At 44.9% G+C, this 27,335-nt stretch overlaps 1 protein-coding gene across 3 annotated transcripts in view; it reads right to left on the reverse strand.

Moving 5' to 3' along the window:
- Positions 1–27,335, reverse strand: part of STPG1 (sperm tail PG-rich repeat containing 1) — a 49,676-nt gene that overhangs the window by 15,595 nt on the left and 6,746 nt on the right. For all 3 annotated transcript variants that reach the window (XM_059137539.1, XM_059137537.1, XM_059137540.1), the window contains exons 4-7: positions 20,353–20,471; positions 11,387–11,488; positions 6,982–7,152; positions 2,056–2,164 (exon numbers count right to left, since the gene is read on the reverse strand). In XM_059137539.1, the coding sequence (XP_058993522.1) occupies positions 2,056–2,164; positions 6,982–7,152; positions 11,387–11,488; positions 20,353–20,471 (501 nt within the window). The remainder of the gene's footprint in view (positions 1–2,055; positions 2,165–6,981; positions 7,153–11,386; positions 11,489–20,352; positions 20,472–27,335) is intronic.

Genomic DNA, 27,335 nt, shown 5'->3' on the forward strand with positions numbered 1-27,335 from the left:
GATTATCAAATGCTGAAAAGCAGAAGCAAGGAGAAAAAGACACTTGTGCTCCCGAGTCTCAGAGAGAACCAAGAATAACCTCTGGTGTATTTCCTTCTCGTCCTTTCCTGAGTGTGTTTGGAAGACAACGCGGTGTGGATCTCACAGTGCAATTCCCATTCTGAAACCCACATTTTTCAAGTGACATTTTAACCTTGGCCTTTCCCCTTAGCCTGATAGCTTTTTTTTATTTTAAGGAAAAATAGAAAAGAGGACATTTGTGACATGCTTGGCAGGTGGAAACTAGAAAACCCAACCAGCAGATGTGTGACAGTGAGCATTTTGCTCAGAGTTTAAGGTAGGCCAGTCCTGACCCTCTGCCCCTGAGGAAGGGGTCCCCAGAGCAGCTGGGCCAGGGCCAGAGACCCAGCAGGGGGTGTCAATTACAGTTCCACATCTGCACACTACTTCCCCACCCCCCCACCCCCTCACCGCTCCCCCCCTGCCAAGGAGGAGAAGGAGGAACCAGAGTTATTTCCAACAGGTCAAAACGGATTGTTCGTCACAGATTCCCCAGGCAAGTTTTGAGTGGGGAGTGACTAAGGCACCAGGTATCCAGTGGGAAGGGCCCAGACTCCAATCCACCAGTGGGATCCTGGGTATCATTTTTGCCTGTACAATGGGGACGCATAATAGCAGTAGCTCACGCTTTCTGAGCACAGGATTGTGGGCCAGCCACCATCTCCACAGGGTCTGGAGATCATTCGATGAGAAACGTAAAGCCTCTGGCACACAGTAGGAGTTTAGCACGCACTGGTACCCACCTCTCCCTGCCCTGCTCCAGGACCAGGGGATGGGGACCCCTGAAGACCCTCCTGGAAGGAGCGGGTGCATGTGGCAGGCTGGGAAGGTGCCCACATCCCAGGGCTCACAGGCAGGGCCTCTGGCCAGACTCCCGGGGATGCTGGCTTTGCTCTGTATAAACAAACAAGGTGGGGCTTTGCCTCTGATGATGCAAGCCAGGGGAGTTTTAGCCTGGGTTTAGCCTCCTAATTAGGGCTGGTTTTGTTATTCAGCTTCAGACTGATCTTCTCAACTTTAATCTGGATTTGGTGAAATCCGACAGGCCTGCAATTTTATCCACACCCCGCCTCCAAGAGGTGTGACTGAGCAGGCAAACCCTCCCTGCTCCTCCCCTCAGCTCTGGGGCTCAAGCTCCCTGCTGTGGGGACGGGAGATCTGCAGGACCCACTGGGGAAGGTCTGCTCTGACGAGGGCTCCCAGAGTGCCAATGGCGGCCTGGCCTGACCTCTCTGGAAACCTTTCACTGAAGCTGGAAGCGGGAAGCAGACTGAGAGAACAGGACAGAGCAACAGCTTTCCCAGTCCAGAGAGGAAAACACTTGCAGGCCAGCTCTTGGGGCTGTTTCAAAAGTCACTGCAGGCTAACTGGGGTAATAGTCTCCTCAGAGACACACCTCTGGGCCTAGGCCTGCCGTCCGTCCGCTGTGTGATGCGGGGCAGCTCACTACCACTCTCTGAGCCCCCTTTCCTCACCAGAAAAGCCCCACTGAGAGTACAAGCTAAGGAAGACAGATGTGCAAGGACTGTGTGGAAAATTCTTAGCACGGAGTAGGCTCTGAGTAAACAGAGCTATTTTCCAGTGCTTGGTGACTAACTGACAAAGTGCCCTCTAGGCTCAGGAGGAAAGGAAGGGTCTGGACACTCAGTGTATTGAGTACACCCCTCCCCCGCACCCCCAGAGACTGTAGGGACACCTGGGTCCCGGGGATGTGCACCCTTCTGTGGTGAGAAGCCACTTCCCCATCTGGCCATCCAGAGCAGAGGTGCCTGGTCATGAAAAGGGAGGCCAGTGAGGCTGCTTTGGGGTCATTTCCAGAACAGCCTTTGTTTCCTTAGCTTTCTTCTTTTTGTTCAACACCTGTTCAACATCCCCGCTTCCTCCAAAGCCGAACTCTTTCCAAAGAGACTCCCTATGAAGCCATGGTGCCCTGCAGAGCCGATCTGGTACGTTAACCCTGAGGTCAAGGCCCTTGCCAGGTGGCTGGCTGCTTACCTGGGGCAGGTCCTGTTTCAGCGACACTGAAAAATCCTCTCTGGGTTTTGGACAGAAACCCGGCTTGGGCACAGACGTTGTTTCTCTGCTTGCAGTAAGAGACAGAGGTCTGGGGGGAGAACACAAGCACGAGTCCCTCAGAGAATGAACGGACGAGGGGGGAGCCGGTCCCCCCGACTCTGCCTTCGCCATCACCCCAGCTGGAGAGGCCAAGGAGTCTGTGATCCCCAGCAGGTGTCTGGTCACCCTCCATGGCTCAGAGGACAGAGCCAGGAAGAGAGCCCGAAATCTGGCTGCCAGGCTGGCTGCCTGCTTTACTTGAGGCAGTTGGGTGACAGCGGTCAGCAGACATCACCTACAGGACAGTGTCTTTTTCAAGCCTATACCACTGTAAATGCACACTGTTTTCGTTATTTTCTCTATGACTTTTGTCCCTTTCAGGACACTGAGTCCTACATCTCCCCACCCTGATTCCTACTGTTCAAACAGCCCTCCTATGAACGCATCCTATGAACGCAGGACTGGGGAAACACACAAGGGCATCAGGTAATTGAAGATGATGATCAGATCTGTAACACTCCCTTGTCTCGACTTTTCTGGACCGACCAGAAATTTAAAATTTTGACTGATCCACACAATATACAGCGTGTTTGGCGCTCTGAAAATAACAGAAGAGGAAAAAAAAAAAAAAGAAAAAGAACCCTGAGCTCATTCCTCTGCTATATTGAATCATAAATATTTTAAATACCAATTTGTAGTCAGTGCCCTGTATTCATTAGATAAAGATGCAATAAAAATCATAAAGGCAGTGACTGGGAATATTTACTGAACGAGCGAAACTATTTGCTGGGGCCAGGATGGTTTGATTTCTCTGAGATACTCTTTTGTCAAAAAAAAAAAAAAATGTTTCTCAAGAAATGCAGATGGCATTTTGATTTTGTGTTTACAAAGGGGGAGGAACTTAGCTTTTCCCAGGGTCCCGATGGCTAGAATGCATGCAGGGAGGGCAAACAAAAGCATCAGATGGGGCAGGCTAATTACTGGACAGAGGGACAGGAGCCAGGGTGCCGGGGAGGAAGTAATCACATGGTATTGGAGAAAAGGGATTCGCCTGGAGAGGTGGAGGATCCAGGTAAGCAAAGGAGAAGAAAAGCCCTAAGAGACCTCGCCTGCAGTGTGGCTAACACGATTATCACACTGCTGCTTTTTGCCGGTTGACTTAACCATTGTTCTCCAGGTCAGAAAAAAAGCCTCCTGTAGACAAAACATGATTTCAGCCTTATTCCTCATCCAGACAGAAAAACAACTGAAAGAGGGAGCATTTTTGTATACTCTGAACGTGTGTCACTGGGAGATTTCACCATTAGACGAGGAAAACAGTCAGCTAGCTTGACTGGCCGGTTGGGGGAAAAAAAAAAATGAAGCAGTTTACTATATCACCATGGAGGGGAAAAAATCCAAGATAGAGCTGAGAAGAAAATGCACAAGTACTGTGAACAGCATAATCCTAATACCAGAGGTCAGGACGGGGGAGGAAGAGACTATGAAAGAAATTGCACCTGTTTTTGCTGGTGGTTTGCTTTAGAGGACAGAATTCTAAGAGAATTCTGCTTTTCTAGTTCATGGATCTCTAAAATACTTGACTATATTTAATGAAGAGCCTAAAATATTTTCACAGTCACATTAAAACAATAATCAACAAAAACCATACACTTAAAATTGATCTGTTGGCAGAAAATCTGAGCTCTGACTTGGGAAAGGGTCTTTTCTAGATTAACTATATACCCCTGGGGTAATTCCTTCAACGTTGTAAGCATTTATTGCAAGTGTACCGTCTACCAGGACCTGTGTGGGGCGCTGGAGGTTTCAAGCTGGGTGATGGAGCCCACAGTGGGGTTGTGGAGGCAGACCATAGAATGCTAACTCCCTCTCTCAGGAATGGCAAAGGTGCAAGGGCCAAGAACATTATCCATTTCTTGGACCAGGCCTTGGCCTCTCTCCTGTTAGCATAACAGCCTCCTAACTGGTTTTTCAAAATCCATTCTTTACCCAAACTATGGTCCATTCTCCATAGGGCTTGCTGGAGGGAGTTTTTGTTTTTGTTTTTGTTTTTTTAAAGTACATCAGATGATGTCATCCCACAGAGAACCAAATGAAAGACCCCTCCCAGGGTCTTTAGGGTCCTGAATGAACTAGCTCCTGCCTATTTGGCTTCTCCTTTTCCTCTCTCCTCCTAGCTAATGCTACACTAGCTACCTTCTTGGCTGTCCCAGGACCTTTGTACATGCTGATCCTCCAACTCTAGCTCTTCCTTCAGCTCTTAGGTCTCAGCCCCAGAGCCCTCTCTGACCACCCAGTCTAAAGTATATGATGCTGTCAACCCCCCCATATTCTCCACATATTCTATCTCTCAGACCCCAACTGTTCGTTTGCTTCAAAGCTGGCCACAGCTTGTAATTCTCTGGTTAGCCCATTTATTAGTTTTGTCTTGAAATCCCCGCTGGAATCTAAGCTGTATCCCTGGTCTAGCACAGGGCAGCCACAGATTCCACGAAGGGAGACCCAGCAGGGCTGGAACACAATGACGGATCGCTCTCCAGCTGTATCCCTCAGCCGTCTACTTGTGCTCGCCGATATGCAAACAGTCCTTTTATTTAGCAGGATAACTTTGGGCAAATCCCTTCCCTTCCCTGAGCATCAATTTCCTCTTCTGTAAATCGAAAGAAGACATCACTCACTTCAGGGATTCTTGTGATCATCAAACAAGATGAATACATCATGCTTAGAACAGTATATAGGCCTTGAAAAGTACTTCACCGTCCTCCTCATTATTATTTTCAGGTTCTGATTATCTCAGGGGAAGACTAGAGCTGTGCTGTCTAATAGGGTAGCCACTAGCTATCGAGTCCTAGAAACACGACTGGTCCACATTAAGATGTGCTGAAAGCATAAAACACATACTGGTGCATCTGGGTGGCTCAATGGGTTAAGCCTCTGCCTGCAGCTCAGGTCATGATCCCAGGGTCCTGGGATCAAGCCCCACATCAGGCTCTGCTCAGTGGGTATCTACTTCCCCTCTCTCTCTGCCTGCCTCTCTGCCTACTTGTGATTTCTCTGTCAAATAAATAAATAAAATTTTTTAAAAACCACATACTGGATTGTAAAGATAGGCAGAAAGAATGTAAAACATTATTTTATTTATAATTACATGTATAACTATAATTAACAGTATAATTAATCTTTATATTGATGAGACATCGAAATAATATTTTGAATATCCTGGATTAAATAAATAAATATATTCTTAAAATTGATATCACCTGTTCCTTTTTACTTTCAAATGTGACTACTGCGAAGATTTAAAGATTTTATTTATTATTTCTGCGAGAGAGTGAGAGAGAGAGAGAGAGAGAGAAAGAGAGAGAGAGAGAATGAGCATGAGCAGGGGGAGGGGGTGAGGGAGAAACAGACTCCCCACGGAGCAGGGAGCCTGATGTGGGACTTGATCTAGGACCCCGGGATCATAACCCCAGCCGAAGCCAGATCTTTAATGGACTGAGACACCCAGGCGCCCAAGATTTAAATGATGTGTGTGGCTACCACTATATTTCTATTTGACAGTGCCAGCCTAGCAGGCACATACATTGTTCTGAGCACATTATAAGTGATTGGATCAATCACAGAAAGTTGTCAGGGTCTTTGTAGGCAGAAAAATAATATTACTTAAAGGTATTATAAAAGAAAAAGGGAGGCGCCTGGGTGGCTCAGTCAGTTAAGCCGCTGCCTTCGGCTCAGGTCATGATCCCAGGGTCCTGGGATAGAGTCCCACATCGGGCTCCTTACTTACAGGGAGCCTGCTTCTGTCTCCGCCTCTGCCTGCCACTCTGTCTGCTTGTGTGTGCACGCATGCTCTCTCTCTTTCTGACAAATTAATTAATTAGTTAATTTAAAAAAATACAAGAAAAAGGAAATAAAAAATGAAGTACTCTGAAACCAAAATATCTGAGACCATATATGACAATATGTCATAATCATGTTAATACTTTATACGCAATTCACTTCTTATGTATTTTGCAGTCAAATGCTCTACCACTGAGCTATCCCCCCCCTTTTTCTTGTATTTTGGAGTGTTCCCTCATTTACTATCTCATTGGTTCTTATAATAACCCTGTAGGGTGAGTATAATTGATTCCATTTTACAATTGAGACTCAAGAGGTAATATGACTTCCCTAAAGCCAGTTCTGCCAATCTCCATGGATGGGGGGGTCCTTATGCGCCAAGGCCTGGGCTAAGCACTCGGCTCAGATGACCCAATTTAACATTTGCATGAACTTTATGAAGTAGACACATTTCCCTATTTTGCAGATGAATAACTTGATTCCTGAAAGCTGAAGGGACATGCCCAGATCCACACAGTCAGAAAGGGGCAGCGTCCACTTGAACCTGACTCCGTCTCTTAACCATTAATCCCACCGTTCTGCTTCCATGACTACAAAGTGATTGCAAGTAGCAGAACATTACTGCTAAAAACCCAATTTCTGATATGGAAATATGGAAGCTTATTTTCCCTATAAAATCCTAAGAAGTAAATGGATAGTGACTGCAGATAATGTGGGAAATAATAATTGTTACAGATGAGACTATGTCCCAGAAAGTCTCTGTAGCAGGAGTAATTATAGTATTTTCCAGGGCGAGGTCTTCCCTCTGCTTCCCACTGACCTCCGTGTTGCTCACATTTTTCTCGGGGTTCTGCAAATTCCCCATAAAACCGTGTGCAGCCTTCTGTACCCGCTGGGCAGTCAACAAACACTAACTGGTTTATCAATTGCATTGGAACGCTATTTCCCAAAGCATCCGCCGCCTTCGTTTATTTTAGTAAAGAGTTCATCCAGTATAGATTTAACAAGCGCATGCAATGTTCTTACATTGTACTGGTTTGGTGCAGGAGTTTCAAATTTGAGGACTTTTGCAAAGCTTGGCAACTGGAACATGCTGGAACAGGAATTACTGAAGTCTTTCTTCGAGACAAGATGTGATGGGATAGTGTATGTGTTCGCTGCAGGGTATTTAGAAATAATGGTGTCCAACCGGGCTCGCTGCAAGGACAAAACCAAAGGAATCAGCACTCTCATAGAATCTCTGGGCTCCGCAGGACAGATGTCAAAGAATGGTGGCCAGCACTAGGTCTAAAAGCATTGTGTGAGGGCTGAAACTCCTACAGGTAGCAATGATAAACTGACCTCAGGCTTTGAGGATTTGCTCTTGGAGAAGGCAAGTTCTGACCTGTTCTGACTTCTGTAAACTAACTCAAATTATTCATCTAATATCTGGGACTTGGCAAAAATGATTTTGCCATAAATGCATTGCCACCCAATCCCGTTTCAAGCCACTTACCCTTGACTCATCAACTGTTGGGTAATTTATATGATGGGAAGCTTTAAACTTTCTTCCTCCAGCCAAGGCTTTCCCTCTGAGTAAAACCTCATGTCTTGTTTCTAAGATTAAGTAATCTGAATTGCTTAAATAACAAGTTTGCTTCGAATGTCTTAAAGGTACAAGGGTCGAGAGGGGTTGCTGTCCAACCACGCCTCCTACCCTCCACCTAATTGCTGATTTCTTTTTCTTTTTAGGTTTATTTATTTATTTGAGAGAGAGAGAGAGCATGAGCAGGGGGAGGGGCAGAGGGTGACTGAGCAGGGAGCCGGATGCGGGGTCTCTATCCCAGGACCCGGGGATCATGACCTAAGCTGAAGGCAGACACCTATCGACTGAGCCACCCAGGCACCCCCTAATTGCTGATTGCATAGAACCATACAATTTTTTTTTCTCTTTCAGTAGAACCAATCCTACTTCTTCCAGGAAGTCATCATAAACTATATTCAGATTAAAAAAAACAATAATAAAGCAAGCAGAATCAATGTTTACCAAATGAAAAGGGGCAAAAGCCATAGAAACTAGGTGATAACATCGCTTTACCCTAGGATAGTATGGCAAGTATCGGAGCCTGATAAAACAGACAAACAAAAAATTCTCATTATTTTATGGTTAAAAGCTTGAGAATACCTCGGCTGGCTAGGGGTCAGGAACTACACAAACACAGAAAGTGGGTGAGGCTGTGAAGAGGCATGGACCCTCCCTCCCACCAGCTCCTCACCCTGAGTTTCGTGGCAGTGGTTCTCAACGTCTAGTCTATAGAGCACCGATGGTATACGGGTGGACGAGCTCCCGGGGGGCAAACACGTTCTTGTCCAGAGTCTCAGCTGTTCAGAGTCTAACCTGGATTCAAGTCCCAGTCAGCCTTCTCTAATGGTCAGGATTCACTTGTGCTCCCAGAAGGAAGGTTACCCTAGCCCTCTAAGCTCTTTGCATTTTGGGCAATAGTTAATGGAATAGTTAATGGAATGCTTTCCATGAGCTGCTGCGTTTCATTTTCTTGAAAACCCTGGGGAGTGGATATTATGATTATCCCCACTTTATGGATAGGACACTGGGCTTTGTCTGCCATTCGATGGGTGGAACCAACATTGTCACCGGTCTGTCTTCACTACATGATATAGATTAGATATCTCATTCTAAAGGGAAGAAGTCAAAAAGAATAAAGCAATACATGTTTCATTTACAGGATGGGCAGCTGATGAATGACTGTGAGATGTTCTAGTTCAAGGGGAATCATCACCCGCTCTCTCCTCTGTAAGATAGGCACATTTTCCCCTTTCACTTCTATAGAGGAAAGCTGAAGGATGGTAAATTCTTTCAAGGCTGGTAAGGTGAAACCACCCCTCAGGGGTCCCGTTTGTAGCGTGTCTATCCTGACTCACCCAACAGATGAGGCTAGCACGCTTTTCAAAAACACTATTTCCCGATGGGTTCCTTGACATACCAGTTTTATAAGATAGGTTAGTGTTAGTGATGGCAGCAGCAGGGAGAGAGCCCCAGAACCAAATAAACTTAAGAAGCCTCATACTGAGTTCCCACACTGAAGGCTCACCATAAAGCCCACCGTGTTAAGTACCGTGAGAAGTCCTACCATAAACAAACCTAACTTCACTTACCCAGCCTTTCTGAAACTTACTAGATCATTAAATCTTTTTGGCTTAGAATACCTGTGAACATACTTGTAGGAAAAAATTGTTCTGATTGTTCATTTGAAGCCAATTTTCATAAAGCATTATAACAGAATTTGTCTCAGAGTAATACTCATTCACACGACCTTGACTTTCTTTTCATTGCCGGGCCTGTGGGCTCCAATCTGGCCACATGCCGGCATTTGTGAACCTCTCTCCAGCACCTACTAATTTTCCCGGAACCACTCCTGCCATCATGCCAACAGAAAGGCCATGAAAGTCTCCTCCCATCAGCCTCATTTAACATCCTGTCAGCCTCATGAATAAACTGGAACAAAGATTTAAAATACATTAATGAGGCTCTTTAAATTATTCGGACTTAGCAAGATGACAGGTCTTCTCTGAAGGTTGGGTGTAGTGGTTCCAACAGTCATCAGGAAGTTTCTAGAATTTATGGATCCACAGAGTTTCTTGGTCAGCCTCACCTACAATCACACTCCTCCTGACTATACCAGTGTCAGTCAGGCAGATCTTCCTCCGAGGAGGTCTCCTTTTCCTACCCTCAGAGTCCTCGGATCCAGAAATGGAGGAGGTGTCAAAGGTGAAAGTCACTAAGGGGATGGGCGGGGGGCATGAAATTCACATCAGAGCAGAAAGGAAATAGCTAAGATGTGGGGTCTCCTAACAGATCTCCATGGGCCACTGCAAGCTGGTTACAGGAATCTAAATATCTATAAATAGATATCAAAGCAGGGACAGGAAGCCTGCACAACTCCATGTCTGCTTTCTTTTGGGTCTGGTCTGAATTTTTTAAAGACCTGACGGGCCTGACTAAGTTCTGTAAAACTCGGACCCTCCCCTGGGCCTCTTCTCCTCTTTAGCCTCGTCGTTTGGAAAGTTATTGTGCACAAAGCCTAGCAGGGAATTGGTCGTGTGCTCTCATTCGATCCCTTCTTTGGCACCAAGCAGGAGTGGACTGTGCCACTCTACGGCCAAGAATTTCTCGGAGACAAAACCGAGGAGGTGCGGGAGGTTTTGTTGGTGACTCAGGTGGTAACACTCATAATATTTAACATGTTTACAATACTCTGCAGTTTCAAAGAGCATTTCGCTCATTGCAATTTGCCCAGCGCCTCCAGGGAGTCTCCACTTTTATGAGGTAACCAGGACACAGGAGGGTGACGTGCTCGAGGCCACATTGAGAATCCTCAGCTGAGTCAGGCTCAGGTCTGAAGTCTTGTCTCCTGAGACAAGACTTGTCTCTCAGGAGACAAGACTTCGTGAGATGGCACTTCCGTTGCCGATTGCTTTCAGGTCCCTTCATCTGCAGGGTTTGGGGCAGGAAAGGAGGCAGAGGCATGGTTCACTGGGGCCATGGGTAACTTCCACATCTCCGCTGATAGGGAGCTAACTTTAAAGTCAGCTCTGCCAAAGTCAAATTCCAGTAAGTGGCTGCCTTCAGCGTGTCTTAAATGGACCCTTTGTGTGGTGCTTTGTTTTGTTTTGAAATCGGTTCCAGTGTCAGGCATTATAATACATCTTTGCAAGAGATTGTTGTAATTTTTAAAGGGACAGAAGGCATATGTGTTTTGTTGATGCTAGTTTGGGTTTGCTTCCTTTTTTCACTTTTCTACCTCAGCTAATTTTACCCCAGTTTGACCCTTTTCCCTCACTATATCTCTTCTTCTTGCCAATTTATAGATACTCAAATTAAGAACAAAAGAAAAAAAATCCTTGCCCAGGTCTGGTCAGGGACATCAGCACTTCATATAGATCCTTGATTCTTAGAGCCATCCACAAAGATAAAGACCCACATCTTACAAAGAAGGGGAGGAAGATCACTCCATTTCAGCCTGCTGCCTGCTTTCTTTTCGCTCCCGGCAGACTTCTCAATAATTTGAATAACCCAATTAGACCAAGTGGTGTAAAACACCCTGTTAGGGTAAAATCTTTTCCCTGGTGCCTAGAAATCTCAGGAAAACATCTACTTAGTCCATCCCACAATGACAAAGTTGATGTGAACGATCAGGTTCTGAATATCCCTCTAGCCTCTCTTCTCACTCTGGCCATGTGGAGCAGTGAGGGGGGAAATTACTTAAAGACACAGGCTCTAATTTACCTGCATGACACCTGAGGCAACAGTTACTCTCCTAATTAGAACCAGAGTCTTTGGAGAGAAGGGACCAGCGGTCCAACACGTGTTTACGCAATGGACGAAGGAAAGTGCTGATCTGCTAATGGCCTTACTCGGGAAAGAGGTTCTCACCAGAGAGGGAAAAGTGCACGTCCCTTTCTTAGACAACGAGGCACTGTTGAACACTGGAGATTGGTGAATGACGTCGTAGAACCCCGGACCTGGGATGCTATCCTGAAAGGAAGAGAATGGGGTGTCATAAGGGAACATTCATTTCCACTGTGCTTTTCTGCAAGCTTCATATCCATTAATGCTCGGCCTCACTGTCATCCTCCGAGACAGGCATCACTACCATTTGGTGGAAAGCTGGCTCCACCATTTCCTAGCCTGCCCGCTCACTGTCTCAGTTACCAAGTGCTGGAGGTTGGAATTCCAGCCTGGGTCTGGGACCCCCAGCCTGGGTCTGGTTCGCTGCACCATGCCTTCCTGCATTCCAGAAGAATGCTGTTTTTTGTTTTTTTTTTTTCATGCCGTTAGAGAAACGAGCATAAGATGGGCTGCTCGGTGTGGCTGATACGCAAGTCAGTGTGTGCCGATTGGGGAAGGCAAGCCCAAGGTGAGGGAATGATGACTGATTTCACATTAACCGCACCCACCTGACTCAGCTTCCTCCTCAGCCTTTCAGAAGAGAAATCAGGGAGTGTTTCTGTTTATAAAGCAAAATGAAACAAAAACAACCTTCATCCCAAACAAGACCGTGTCTAATTCGCAAACAAAGAGACAGGTTCGGAAGCTCAAATTCTAAATGATGCAGGTATGATAGAGACGAGTAAGCAGAAGCTTGATTTCTAAGCTCATTTCTGCTTTTGCAGTTAATTGAACTTGCATCTCATTTCCCATGCTAGTTACCAGGGGGAAGTATTATGTTGACAGAAGTTGGCCAAGCAAGTGCCACGAAAGGATACGAATGTTCTACTGTCCTGAGAGTTTACTGGGTGCCAACTTGATGGTACGAGCTTTTCAAAAGTTGCTTCGTTTAGTCCTCTGAGAGGAAGGGGCTACTGTCTCCATTTTACAGATGGAGACACTGAGGCAAGTGGAGATGAATTTGCCCAATATCCCCCTGCTACAAGTGTTAAGGACTTGAAGAACACAAAGTCTTTGCAGTTTCTCCAACCTCCGCCCCCAAGGCTCATCCTGCCTCCACCGTCCCTACCACCTTTCTCAGGGCAGAAAGAAAGCCTGAAGTGCCACTAGGGCCTTCCAGGACTTTCCAGTCTGGCCTGAGAAGTATCTGATTATGCTTTAATATATGAGACAGAACCACCAGTGAGATTAACAGGTTCCTCTGTGCTGAATTTTAACTGTCGTGAACCCTTGGAGCATCGCTCGAAGACAGTGGGTGCAGGGCACTGATTCCCACTTTGTAGGTGATGATGATCTCAGGTGCGCAGAGCGGGGGCTGATCACCAGGGAGAATGGGGCAGACCATGAGACGGGAGGCAGAACCTGGTGCATCAGCGCCCTAGGCCAAGTTCAGAAGATATTGACACGTGGGAGCAGATTCAAGGAGCTCCAGGGAAACAAGGAAGAGATTTTTCTAGGGGGCTGTTCGTGGGGCTAGCATTTATTTATTGAGTGGCTGCTCACTGTGTGCCAGCCACTGTTCTGAGTGCTTTACACGCAGCAACTCATTTAATCTCCATTTTAATTCATTCATTAATTATTTTGAAGACTTTGTATATTTGACAGCAAGAGAGAAAGAGCACGAGCAGGGGGAGTGAGTGGGAGAGGGAGAAGCAGGCTCTCTGCTAAGGGTGGGATCAGATGTGGGACTCCATCCCAGGACCCTGAGATCATGACCTGAGCTGAAGGCAGACACCTAACCCTCTGAGCCACCCAGGTGCCCCTTAACCCCCATTTTAAAGATGGGAAGAAAGAGCCAAAAGAGATAGCATCCAAGGTCACATGGGTAGTAACTGTTAGGGCCAGAATTTGAACCTAGGTGGTCTTAGTACAAAGTCTACTCTTTTTTTTTAAATTGACATATAACTGACACATAACATTATACTTATATATATATTTTTAAATTTTTTAAATTGACATATTACTGACACATAACATTATATTAGTTTTATGTATACGGCATGATTCAATATTTGTACACGCTGGGAAGTGATCGCTACAGTAAATCACGTTAACATCTATTGCCATATACAGTTGCAAAATTTTTGTCTTCTGATGAGAACTTTAAAGATCTACTCTCTTAGCAACTCCCAAAATGCAATTCAGTTTCGCTAACTGGGGTCGCCATGCTATATATCACATCCCCCTGACTTATCTATTTGATGATTAGAACTTTCTACCTTCTGACTCCCTTCACCTATTTTGTCTACCTCCATCAAACATAGAATCCACTCTTACTCACTAAACCAAACTGACTTTCAAATGAGAATGTGTAGGATAAAAAGAAAAAAAAGAAATCCCAGAGGCTTTTTTGTTTTTAAGATATAATTTATTTATATGTCAGAGAGAGAGCACAAGCAGGCAGAGCTGCAGACAGAGGTAGAGAGAGAAGCAGGCTCCCCACTGAGCAAGAAGCCCTATGCAGGACTCGATCCCAGAACCCTGGGATTACGACCTGAGCCGAAGGCAGCAGCTTAACCCATTGAGCCACCCAGGTGCCCTCACCCCCAGACTTTTGAATCAGGAAATTTTAGTCTCAATGCTGCAACTAGCTAAGTGACCTGAAGCAAGTCACATCACGGGGCCTCAGTTTCCTCATTTGTAAATTAGAGACGTCAGACTCAATGCCTTTGGGTGCTTCTTAGTTTCGAGAGCCCCTAAATCAACGAGGAGCTGAAGCAGGGCATGTCACTGTGACTCTTCCAGGTTTAAGCAGCGAACAAGGAAGACGTGCACCTCTGGCTTTCAGTCCCCCTGCCACCCTCAACACCTCCATCTGTTCACACACATTTTCTGCGCACCCACATGACATGTCTAAGGAGATGGAGTTGCCTCCTAAAATTCAAGACACACGAAGCTGCTCCCTCCCACCTTGCCCAGTTAAATCTGAATTTCAGCGAAATAACCAAAAGCTATCTTAGTGTAAGTATATCCCATGCAGTATTTGGGACATACTTATACTAAAATAGTTGGTTGTCATTTATCCGAAATCCTTGATTACGTTTTATTCTGCTGTGTTGCAAACTGCTTTGAGTCCAGGCCAAATACGAAGAGGGCTGTCACATTACAGCCTGGAGGGAGAGAGGGCTGCCTTTTGGCCCTTAAGGAATCTCTGAGAAGAGTCATCTAGGCAGCGGTAGGCTAGAGCTGGCAGTTCAAGAGGGTGATGGTTAGAATGTCAGAGATCTTTCTCATGGTAGCTTGAAAGCAGGGTGGAAATATTTACTCCCCAGAAACTGGCAAATGCTATAAATTAGAACTTTCCTTCACAGAGGGGAGAGCTGGTTTACCAGCATACCGTTATCTTCGCAGGACAGGCAGGTAGGTTTCTAAGCTCCTCAGAGGGAAACCTCCAACAGCAGGGCCTTCAGGCCTTTCTCCCCTGAATACTAGGAGGGCTGGTGAGTGGCTAGCTGGGAGGGTCATAAATATCCAGGATGTTTCACTTTCGGGATAACAGTTCTTGGGTGAGTTTAGACTTCTCAGAGTGCATTTCTGAAACAAGAATCCAGGTTGCCATTGGGGTAATCTAAGCCACCTTCCGTTTCTCAGCGAAGACCACCCCAGTGGGCAAAAAACAGATAAACGAACAAAGCATAAATGGGTGCACTGCCCGCCCTGTGCGGAGTGGCCGAGGAGGTACTGCTGTCTCCCAGGCCTGCCCCACAGCGTGAGGATTAAATGAGTTGATACACAGAGGGGTGAGAGCCAGTGTGTGGCCACTAGTGGAGCAGTGGAGCCAAACCTTCCCATGGGGGTTAAAGACCTTGAGAGTGGGACTGACCCGGGAGGACTGTCAGATGTGCTCCCACCCCTTGACCCAACACACATCTGGGTGACATTTGATTGAAATGCACTTTGAGAGCCCTTCTGAAGGATTAGAATGCCAAACGGCAGCCCCTGCAGGTGCCAAGAGTGGGACAAAGGTCTCTCCGTTGACTTGATCCTGGGATAGGCTGGACAGGTAATGAGAAGGAAACTACAGGGAGGTGGTCATGTACCTCCCCCTCCCCCACCCAGATATAAAGCTTGAAGTCCCCCAGTTTGGAGCCTGTTACATAGCCTGAATTTTCTAGGGCTGAGTTCCTAAATTCTATCCAATCAGTATTTTTCAAATGAATGGTTTGTAAAACTGTTCCTTCGGTTGGGAAATGTAGTCTCTGTTGGATCCTTGGCTAAAGATCCTACTAGAGCTGCCTTTGACCCTTCAGAGATACTCCACCTTGCTTTGGTCTCTTTTGGGGGCTGGTGAGCTGGCGTTTCTCAGGGGGGCACAAGATGAATGAAATCTAGGGGTCTGTGGAAGGGCTTTGAAGTATCTGACAGGAGGAGGACGTGTCTGAGTTGGAAGCAGAGCCTGGGGCTGCGGTTAATCCACGGGTAAAACCACACAGAGATTTTTGGGCTCTTGAGGGAATAATTTCCTTTTACAGAGGCCTCTAGTCTTAGGGTCTCAGGACAATGTGTCCATCAATCCTGTCGACTTCACGGAAGCCAGAAAGCTTTTACTCAGGTTAACACAACCAAAGGGATAAGGCCAGCACAGACTTCATGGTGGGATAACAGGCACCTGCCCCCAGGACACGTGTCCTCCCCGGACCTGAGGCCCCTCCTCTGTGAACCTGCAGGGCCGTGCATGTGGGTGTCAAGCTCTGTGGTGTTCAGACCACATCCCTGGTGTCCACCGCCCAGGAAAGAGGGCAGGAGTTGGCAGCAGCTTCGAGCGGCAGTGCGTCTTTACCTGGCCCACCGGTGGCTTGTTAGCAGCCCCTTGAAATCCCTTGAGCAGCACATCAGCAAGAACTCAACTCAGCAGACGCCTATGAAAGGCTACTGCGGACCAGAGCTCAGGCAAAGCGGCAAGGGACTAGCACGGCCTGTTAGTAGCTCACATGTTCTGGAATGGGATGGAGGGACTCGACGTGCACACGCACTGCCATCAGACCAAGCAGAAGGCAGACAGGGGCACGGGAGCAGCTGTCAGAGCATAGAGAAGGGTGCCCCTCCTTCCGTCCCCAGGAGACACAAGGAACAGTGTCTGGGAACGAGGAGCTGTCTCCTGGGCCTGTCCTTGCTCTGCCTGAGCCTGGCCGTGCAAGACACCCAAGTCTCTGGGTCATTATGTCAAAAGCAGAGATGATGATGAGCCTCTGCTCACAGGGTGATTATGGGGAGTCTGGGTTAATAAATGAAAAGGTCATCAGGTGTTGCCTGGTGTGCCATCGGTGCCTGGCAAGTATTTGTTATTTCCAGGAACAGGGAGTGCAGACTCCTTAGGACAGCGTGCTGGTAACCCTGTGGGGAGCAGTCAGGCTTCCAGAGCAGAAGGGTCAGGCAGAGCCCGTTGTGGTTCAAACACGTAGCTGCGTGCACACTTGGGCTTATTATCCCCTTGAACATGGTGGTCCCAGCAAACTGAACTTCCTTTCACTTAAATCTCCTTGACGTGTAAAACATCCCAGGTCCGATGCCTTGTCAAGTTAGTGAGTGAAAGAGTATTCACTTTATACTGTTTCATCACAAATTAAACACAAGCCTGCTTACCATCTGGGAAGGTGGATTTACTGTCAGGCTGCACATAAAACCAACATATATTTGTAAATGGTGGCCATCTAGAGACTACAGGGCCCCTATCCTACCAGCATTCATTCACCGGAGCCTGGAAGGGATGTCAGGTTTAGAATCATGGAACAGTAAGCCCCAGAGAGCCTAACTATTATAACATCCTTGCTCTCAATGGGCTGCGAAGACATTATCAGTGTTACATAGCCTGGAAAGCATGACCACCGTCCAGAGGCAAATGGGAAACAGGGAAGTGGAGGAAGAAAATGTCCTTCGGGCCCCTGGGCTCCATTCTGTCCCACATAAGGCATGTTTCTTCGTGCATGCGGAGTCACCAGCACCTCCATAAATCATTGCAAAATGTGCAGGAAAGCAGACTTCATTTCTAGCAGCGCAAATTGCCAGTCACAATGCCGGGCTCTGGGAAGGATTCCTTGTGGCCAGGGCTCGGAGTTATATGGGGCATGTGAGCGGGGCCATGTTTCCCCACAAGGTTGGACTGATAAGGTAAGCGCGCATTTCACAAGGCTCCGATTCTCTGTGTTAAAGATGTGTTAAATGGGTCATGGAACTAATGTGAGGATACAACCAAGTTATGAGATCAGGCACAGGGTGTGGACAATTAATGTTCTAAGAAGGGTGGTGAAACACCAGAGTTTTAAAATCTGTTTTTAATTTGTATTGCCTCACTAAATTATTGGGTGATGTTAAACAACATCTTTAACTTCTCAATGTCCGTGTCCCTCAAGAAAAATGAGAATAACAACCGTGGGACAAGAACATTTTTCCCCCTTTTACAGCTTCAAAAGCCTAAAAAATTATATAGCCCAAATCTTCCCTACGTTTCAGATGAGGAAACTGAAACTCACAAATTCCAAGTGACCAGTCTAAAGGCACACAGCTCTTTAATGGGGCAGAAGGCAGGGACCCTGAATTATGGATCCCCATGCTCTTGCCACAAAATTATTTACATACTTATTTACAGAAGGCTTTCAAGTACTTAGAGTTTCCACATTGACAAACCAACATGGCCCCATTTGGAAAGTGCAAATCGAACTTCTGAGCAATTTCTTTTCTCTATTTAACGCTGCCTGTAGCTTTGGCTGGCCGCCATCTTGGTTCCTTCAACAGAAACTTTTCTGGAGGCCAATAGTAGCTGAAATGCTCACTCGAAACGCCAGCCCATTCGGTTTCTGGATTTGAGTCTTCAGAACTAGATCATGTAGAATGGCCCTGATGCTCCTTGCTTGACATCTTTCCCTCTCCTGAGTTTGGGGTGTTTTGCTAAGGTCTATTCAGAAACATACTGCTGACTTTCATAAATCAAATGTGTGGCTTTGCAGGCCACAAAAGGGGGTGTGGTGGTGTGTGGAAAGAACATGAGGCTTTGGAGTGAGCTAGACCTGGGTCTGACGTCTAATTCTTTCCACGTTGATTCAGCAAATATTTATGTAGGGCCTCTTATGGGCCAAGCCCTGAGCTATATGACCTTGGGTGGGTCATTTAACTTTCCTAAGCCTCAATTTCCTCTCCTGTTAAATTAAGATAATAAACCCTTCCTTTCAACATTGTTCTGAGGATTAGAGATATGGTCTAAAAATGACTGCACACATAGTAGGCTTCAATCAATGATGGCTGCTATTATTTTTATTGGAATTGCAAGTGTTCTAGAGATGGACATTAGGTTATCACTGGCCTGACAAATGAGATACCACACAGAAGAGACAGACAGAGGGACAGAGGGACACACAAAACATATGAAACTAGAGGGAGAAGAGAGAAAACTTCTGAGCAAATACCTTATTTATCATCTTTGGGGAGGACTTTCAAGTAATTAAAAATGTGTGTGTGTGTGCATATGTGTGTGTGTGTGTGTGTGTGTGTGCACATGTGCATACACACAAACTATATTCTTTACTATTTGCTTTCTTAGAATCCTAAAATGTTAAAACTTAAGGAACTTAAACATTCCGTCCTTTAGCATTCTTGTTTACAAAGCAGGAACAGGGGGGCGCCTGGGTGGCTCAGTGGGTTAAAGACTCAGGTCATGATCTCAGGGTCCTGGGATCGCGGATGGAGCCCCACATCGGGTTCTCTGCTCAGCGGGGAGCCTGCTTCCTCCTCTCTCTCTGCCTGCCTCTCTGCTACTTGTGATCTCTGTCTGTCAAATAAATAAATAAAATCTTAAAAACAAAAAAACAAAGCAGGAACAAGCCTATGGGCGAAGGGACTTGCTGAGCAACCCCTGCCCCCCCTCCCCGAGTCCTTCCTGACTCACTTGTCTTCAGAAGCTACATCTCCTCCTTCCCTCTCTACCATCTTGGCAAGGTTATAAGATCAAAAACACTTCCAGAATGAAGGAAACGGTAGCTGAAGAGGATGACTCCTTTAAAAGAAGGAGGATTTAACCAATCTTTGGTTAAATGAATGAAGGAATTTAAAAACTCTAAGGATGTCTGTGAGGGACTTCAGCTCCCCCACTGGTGAAGGAGGAGAAGGTTAGACCCTTGGGCCTTTAGCCAGTGAAATCCCAAGCTGCTTGAGGACCAGCATCCCAGCAGAGTTTTTCAGATCAAAGAGGAAAAGGGACATAGAAATATGTGGGAAAGAGGGTGAGGACGGAGGAAAAACAGGAACCGTAATAATACTCTGTTAACGAGGGGGGCCTTCATCACAAAGGTAACTTAAATTTTACTAGCATGTTATTTGAGGAAAACTTTGTTATTTCCTCTCCTGTCAGAGGGAGTGAGCTGGGTGAGAGGAGAGAAAAAAGGATTTTCCTTTTTACTTCGCATACTACCATTTTTGAATTTTGTATTTTTTTTTAAAGATTTTATTTATTTATCAGAGAGAGAGAGGGAGAGAGAGCGAGCGAGCACAGGCCAACAGAATGGCAGGCACAGGCAGAGGCAGAAGCCGGCTCCCCGCTGAGCAAGGAGCCCGATGTGGGACTCCATCCCAGGACGCTGTGGGATCATGACCTGAGCCGAAGGCAGCTGCTTAACCAACTGAGCCACCCAGGCGTCCCTGAATTTTGTATTTTTATAATAAATTTTAAAATACAGTTCTTCTTAAAAGAAATGTGGGGGGGTTCTATGTGGCACCATAAATCCAGACGCTGTTGTTCTCCCTGAATCTAATACCTTCCCAATTCTTTTAATTCCCTTCTTCCCAATTCCCAATCTAATACCTTCCCCATTCTTTTAATTCAGTCTGAGCCTACAATGGGAGAAGAGGCTGTGGCTCCTTGGGTAACACCGCCCTCTACTGGTCCTAGGGGCAACTGCGCTAGCCCGACTTGCGAGCCTGTTCCGTGAGGCTCAAACCCAGACTTAAAAGTGTGTCATTACCTTTTTATAATAAAACCTCTTGGCTTGACTATTGAATCCCTTTTTTTCTGATTCTGGAATTGTTAAATTCCGGCTTTTAAAAGGAATGGAGGATTGTGTTGGATATGCAGCAGTAAAACCTAAACAACAAAAACAAAATAAAATTTAGCATGGAGAATTGACAAATGTAGAAAACAAAGAGCACTTTAAAGTTTTATTTTGTTGTTTTTCCAAGATTATGTATTTAAGTAATCACCACACACATCCTGGGGCTTGAATTCACAACCCCAAGATCGAGAGTCTCACGCTACACCCACTGAGCCAGCCAGGTGCCCCCTAATGTTTTATTTTAAGTGGAATAGAAGAGAAACTTGCCTTTTGACAGGAGATAAACATGAAACTAATTTAAAAAATATATTCCCTTTATGGGGCATCTGGGTGGCTCAGTGGGTTAAACCTCTGCCTTCAGCTCAGGTCATGATCTCAGGGTCCTGGGATCGAGCCCCACATCAGGCTCTCTGCTCAGCGGGGATCCTGCTTCTTCTTCTCTCTCTGCCTACTTCTGCCTACTTGTGATTTCTCTGTCAAATAAATAAATAAATCTTTAAAAAAAATATTCCCTTTACTTTCTTTCCCTCTTGGTAATTTATCAGGCATTCTCCACCCCACCCCCAACCCTTGCCCCAACTCTTAAACTAGCGGGACTTGGTCACATCCCTGAAGCATATTGTCTCAGGGAAGAGGAAGGATCTGGCAGGGAAGACAGTCTTGCCATGTAGGAAGGGGACACAAAACCATCCTAGAGCCACTAGGAAGAGGAGATGGGCACTTGTCCTCAGCCCAGACTCACACCTCAGTTAAGTGCCATAACAGCCTGAGAGGGAGCGAAAATCCAGACTGGGACTTGCTGTCCGGGCACAGTACAAGACAAGTGTAAGTAAGGTTTCTGCTTTGTGCAGATATGGGGTTAAAAAACGTAAGGGGATCATTTATGGAAAATTAACCTAAGGGGCTCCTGGGTGGCTCAGTCCTTAAGTGTCTGCCTTCGGTCCTGGGATCAAGCCCCGCATCCGGCTCCCTGCTCAGTGGGAAGCCTGCTTCTCCCTCTCCCACTCCTTCTGATTGTGTTCCCTTTCTTGCTGTGTCTCTATCAAATAAATAAATAAAATCTTTTAAAAAAGAAGATGAACTTGAAATTGTACACGTCAGGGTTGTGGTGTATAAATAATATATAAATTCTCCGCTCTCCTCCGCCCCCTCCCCCCACCTGAGAGAAGCTCTCACACGTGGGACAATTGCTAAGGCTCCACAGAGAGCTCTCTGTACAGCAGATTAACTATCAACTCCAACCTGTGAGTGTAACAGAATGGACTCTTTTTTTTTGACATTGGTCTGCTGACAGCTTTTAAGCCTTAGCCCGCCCTCTTCTCCTTCTGCCCCACATTGGGTAAACTGATGAGAAGGCCTGGAGGCACAGGCCAGAAGTTTAAACCATACAAACCCTGACCCTCACCTCAGCCCCACTTCCTGACCACAGTAAAACCCCAAGTGTGTCTCTTTCCCCTCTCTCAAGGCATTTTGGGGCCAGATGAGAAAGCCTATCCTGCTCTCCCCAGAAAACCTCATTATGTGAGTAATAAACCTTCTCATATCATCCTGATGAGTGTGCGGCATCACCAGTCTTGACATTCAAGCCAGGTTTTGGATGGGGGTCCATCCCGACTCTGTAGGATGTGCACAACACTGAGCCACATTATCTCAACACCCAAGTCCAAACCCTTGCAGAGAAAATGTGTGCAGAAGTTGAAAAAAGAGAGCCAAGAGAAAGAAAGAAGGTGGGATGTGGGGGTGAGGTTGCACAGAAACTCTTTAAGGCCCATTTCTTAGTCTCTGAATTTTGGGAAACACGAAACTGCTTTTCAGACACGGAACCCTGATGCCAACAGGGACCCCTCAGGAGGTGCTTTTACGAATCAGCTTTAGAGACGAGGAAACTGAGGCCTATTCACTCAGGCAAATCACAAAGCCCTTCAGGAAAACAGCCAGTATTTGGACACAGTTGGTCTTATAAGCCCGGACCCTAAAGCTCCAAGCTGGGTTTCCTCTTCCTAAGTCTGGCCCAGGGTAAGGACCCAACAGACCAAGGCATAAAATAATGGGGAGGCGGCAATCTGACCTAATTTGCTCAGGTTGGGGATGAAGTAAAAGAAGCAGAATAAATGTTTGGCTAGAAAACATCTGAGAGAAAAATATACACTATATTTATTCCTTTCCTCTCTTCTCTCCCTATCCCCCACCCCAACCCCATTTAGGAGATGGATGGCTAGGTATTTTTCCTTTAAGGGATCTAGAGAGAACAAATCAGAAAGTAGCCCAGGCAAGGCTTCCTAGCTTTTGTTTCTTTAAAAGTTTATGGAGCAACTGAAAGCGACAGCAGAGGAAACAGCAAAGAAAGGGGACTTCTTGTTTTTTTAAAGGTAAATGGAAGGCCATTTCCCTGGGGGAAGGAAAAAAAGTTTCCTGACTCAAAAGAAGATCAAACACTTGATCTTCTGGCTTTGGTAGAACCACCTGCACGTATCCAAGCTTCTGGAGGAAGACAACCAGAAAAATAAGATTTTTTTAAAAAATCACTCTGGATAATTGAATTCCCGTTTCCAACCAAAATGGGACTGGATTTGCCCTCCTAGCTGCAGAAGCAGAAGTTAAACACGGACAAAATATATGAAATGATGGTTTTCTGGGCACTGGACATGCAGCAACATAGGATGGGGATCCCCGAGAAATGGGAAGCAAATGGATGAGCAGTAAAATGACCCCCAGCTTACAGCCTGGAGAAGTTTCTAGGCCACAGCCCAGGAAGGAGGAATCCAGGCCATCCTCTTTGAGTTGAGGAAATGAATCAGGAAGCCCAGAAAGACCAGGCTTCTAGAGTTCACAAAGCAGAGAACCAGAAAAGAGAGCCACACAGAGAAAGAGGGGGACCTGCTCCGGGTTCCCCGCAGGTGGTTTCCTGAGTATTGATCAAGATACACATATGACAACACCACCCAAGGCTGCAGGAAAAAATCAACCGGAAGAATTAAGTGAACAGTAACACCTGAACACAGGCACAGGAATAGCTCCTATTCCCACGCATCGGAGTGGAAAGCTTTATAATTCCTAGAAGAGAGAGTATGCAGAGAGTTTTACCTCACACATAAAGCAAAATCACCCCAGACCAAATGCTGGCCAGTCTTCAGCTGATAACACTTAACAGCAAGACGTGAAAGAATCCAACTGGTTCTGAGGAACTTAACTGCAGAACAAACCACAAGAATTTGCAGGACTACAAAAGCACCCAAGAAATAAAATGGAAAATATATGGTGTTCAGTTAAGAATTAATAGGTATACAAAGAAGAAAAAATGCAATTCGTAACCAGAAGATAAATAGTCAATCAAAACCAAAATTTAGGGGCACCTGGGTGGCTCAGTGGGTTAAAGCCTCTGCCTTCGGCTCAGGTCATAATCTCAGGATCCTGGGATTGAGACCCACATCAGGCTCTCTGCTTGGAAGGGAGCCTGCTTCGCCCCCCCCCACCCCGCCCCGCCGCCTGCCTCTTTACCTACTTGTGATCTCTCTCCCTGTGTCAAATAAATAAATAAAATCTTTAAAAAAGTTTAATTTATAAAAACAGGCAGTAGGTGAGAATCGGCCAAAGGCCAAAGTTTGCCAGGCCTAAAGCGGCCACTAAGAAAATACTGCAAAAGGATATTCCTTTTTTTTTTTTTTTTTTTTTTTTTTTAAGGATTTTACTCTTTTAGAGGAATCTCTACACCCAACATGGGGCTCAAACTCACAATCTCAAGATTAAGAGTTGTGCACTCCACCGATAAAGCCAGCCAGGAGCCAACAAAAGGGATAAAATTGAAATAAAAACAAAAAATAGAAAATAGAAACAAAAAAAACCCCTACTCAACGCAAAAGATGACAAAAAAGTAAAAATCGAACAGATGGGACAAATAGCAAGCAAATTGCAAGATGGTAAACTTAAACCTACATACCAATATTAATATTAAATTTCAAATTTTTGTAGTGTAAACATCCCAATCAAAAGACAAAGATGGTCAAAAGGGATAAGAAAGAAAGACCTAACTATATGCTGTCTACAAGAAATATACTTTAGGGACACCTGGGTGAGTCAGTTGGTTAAGGGTCTGACTCTTGATTTCAGCTCAGGTCACGAACTCCGGGTCCTGGGATGGAGCCCTGCACCAGGCTCTGCCCTCAGGGCAGAGTCTGCTTCTCCCTCTGCTCCTCCCCTTTCTCGTGCTGTCTCTCTAAAATAAATTTAAAAAAATTTTAAAATTGTGTATATATATTATATATAAATATATACTTTAAATATAATCCCAGAAATAGGTCAAAAATAAAAGAATGGGAAAAGATACACTATGTTAACACGAACCAGAAGAAAGCTAGAGATAATGTCAGACAAAGGAGATTTCAGAGTAAAAAATATTACCTGCAATAAAGAGTATCATTTCATAATCATACAGGGGCCAATTCTTTAAGAGAATATAACAAGCCTAAATGCTGACACACCCAATAACAAGAAATATAAAATACATGAAGCAAAAACCGATGGTACTATAAGAAAAAATAGAATATTCCACAATTATGGTCAGATTTAAAAGTTCCTCCCTCAATAATTTAAATAAGTAGATAGAAGATTAGTAAAGATGCAAAGACTTGGGGGCACCTGGCTAGTTCACTTGGTAGAGTGTGTGACTCTTGACCTTAAGGCTATGAGTTTGAGCCCCAAGTTGAGTGTAGAGATTACTTAAAAATAAAATTAAAAAAAAAAAAAAAGATCTATGACTTGAACAATACTATTACCTAACTTGACCTAATTGTCATTTATAGCACAGTCTACCTATCAATCTTTTATAATCTACCCCATAAGATTGAAGAGGATAATAGGCGCCTGGGTGGCTCAGTGGGTTAAAGCCTCTGCCTTTGGCTCAGGTCATGATCCCAGGGTCCTGGGATCAAGCCCCACATTGGGCTCTCTGCTCAGCAGGGAGCCTGCTTCCCCCTCTCTCTCGGCCTGCCTCTCTGCCTGCTTGTGATCTGTCAAATAAATAAAATCTTTAAAAAAAAAAAAAAAAAAAAGAAGCCTGAAGAGGATAAGACATCTCCCAATCCATTTCAGGAGGTCAGCATCACCCTGACACCAAAATGAGACAGAGTCATTCATGGTGGGTGTGGGAGGAACAACTATGATCAATTTCCCTCAGATACACACATGCAGAAATTCTTAGGAAAATTTTGATAAACTAAGCCCAACAATATATAAAAAACCATCATATATCATGACCAAGTGGAGTTTATCTCTGCAATGCAAAGATAGGTTATAAGTTAATGACTGAAAGTCAATGTCATTCACCATTTAACCAACTAAAAAAGAAAAACCATATGGTCATCTCAGCAGATGCAGAATGGAATCACGTAGCATGTACTAAAAATGTACATGGTTTTTGTCTGGCTTCTTTCATTCAGCATAATTATTCTGACATTCATTCATGTTGTTGACGTACTAACGCTTCATTGATTTTATTGCTGAGTGGTACTTCCTCATATAGAAATATTAATCCATTGCTGATGGACATTTGAGTTGTTGCCAGTGTGGGGGTGTGACAAATAAAAGCTGTTTACCTACATTCCAATACAACTCTTCCGAGTAGACACATGTTTTCATTTCTCTTGGCTAAATACTCAGGAGTGGGATGGTTGGATCAAATGTTTAATTTTTTAAAAAAGATTTTATTTATTTATTTGAGAGAGAGACAGGGAGAGAGAGCACAAGTAGGGGGAGCAGCAGAGGGAGAAGCAGGCTCTTCCCTGAGTAGGACCATGGGGGACCTCAGGATCATGACCTGAGCCAAAGGCAGACACTTAACCAATTGAGCCACCCAGGTGCCCTCAAACGTTTAACTTTTAAAGAAATTGCAAAACTCTTTCCCAAAGTTGTGCCTTTGTACATCTCCACTACTAGTATATGAGAGTTACTGTTCTTCCACGTCCTTGTCAACACGGGCAGTGTTTTTTATCTCAGCCATCCCATGGGCTGTGCCATACTATCTCACTGTGGTTCCCACGTGTATTTTCCTAATGGCTAAGGATGCTGAACATCTCTTCATTTGCTATTTCCAATCTGCATATCTTTTTTGATGAAGTATCTGTTGAGTAGATACAGAAAGCATTTTATAAAATCTAATGTCCTTTTGCAATTAAAAAAAAAAAAACCTAACCAACTAGGAATAGAAGCAAATTTCCTTATTCTGATAAAAGCTATCAATGACAAAAGCCTATAGTAAACATGATACTGAATAGTAAAATATTAAAAGCTTTTTCCTGAGAGACAAACCAAGAGACTATTGTTACTCTTCTTTTCAATACTGTCCCGGCTCTAGCAAGCACAAAAATCAAGAGCAATAAATAAAAATGTATGGATCAGAAAGGAATAAATAAAGCTGCCATTATCCACAGATGACAAGATTATACATGGAAAATTTTGAAGAGAATTTATAGACAACCTATGAGGGGTAATCACTGAATTTAGTAAAGTCACTAGAATCAAGGTCAATATACAGAAGTCCATTTGTTTTATTTCTCTATAAGGATACAATTAGAGAAGGAAATTAAAATATTACCATTTATAACAGCATAAAAACTAAATGCCTAGACAGACATAAAGAAGACACATGTGACCTCTAAATAGAGATCTGTGAAACATTTTTGAGAAAAATTTAAGAAGACTTGAATAAAATAAATGCACATGGATGAGAGAACCCAATATTGTAGAGATGTGAATGATCCCTAAATTGATTGCTAGAATCAATGCAATCCAAAACATGTATGAGCCTAGTTAGAAAAGCATCTATTCATAGCAGCCCCAAACTGGAAACAACATAGAATGGATAAATAATTGGCGGTGTATTCAAGCAGAATAAAACTTTA

The sequence above is a fragment of the Mustela lutreola genome, chromosome 10, assembly GCF_030435805.1.
Source record: "Mustela lutreola isolate mMusLut2 chromosome 10, mMusLut2.pri, whole genome shotgun sequence".
Lineage (NCBI taxonomy): Eukaryota > Metazoa > Chordata > Mammalia > Carnivora > Mustelidae > Mustela > Mustela lutreola.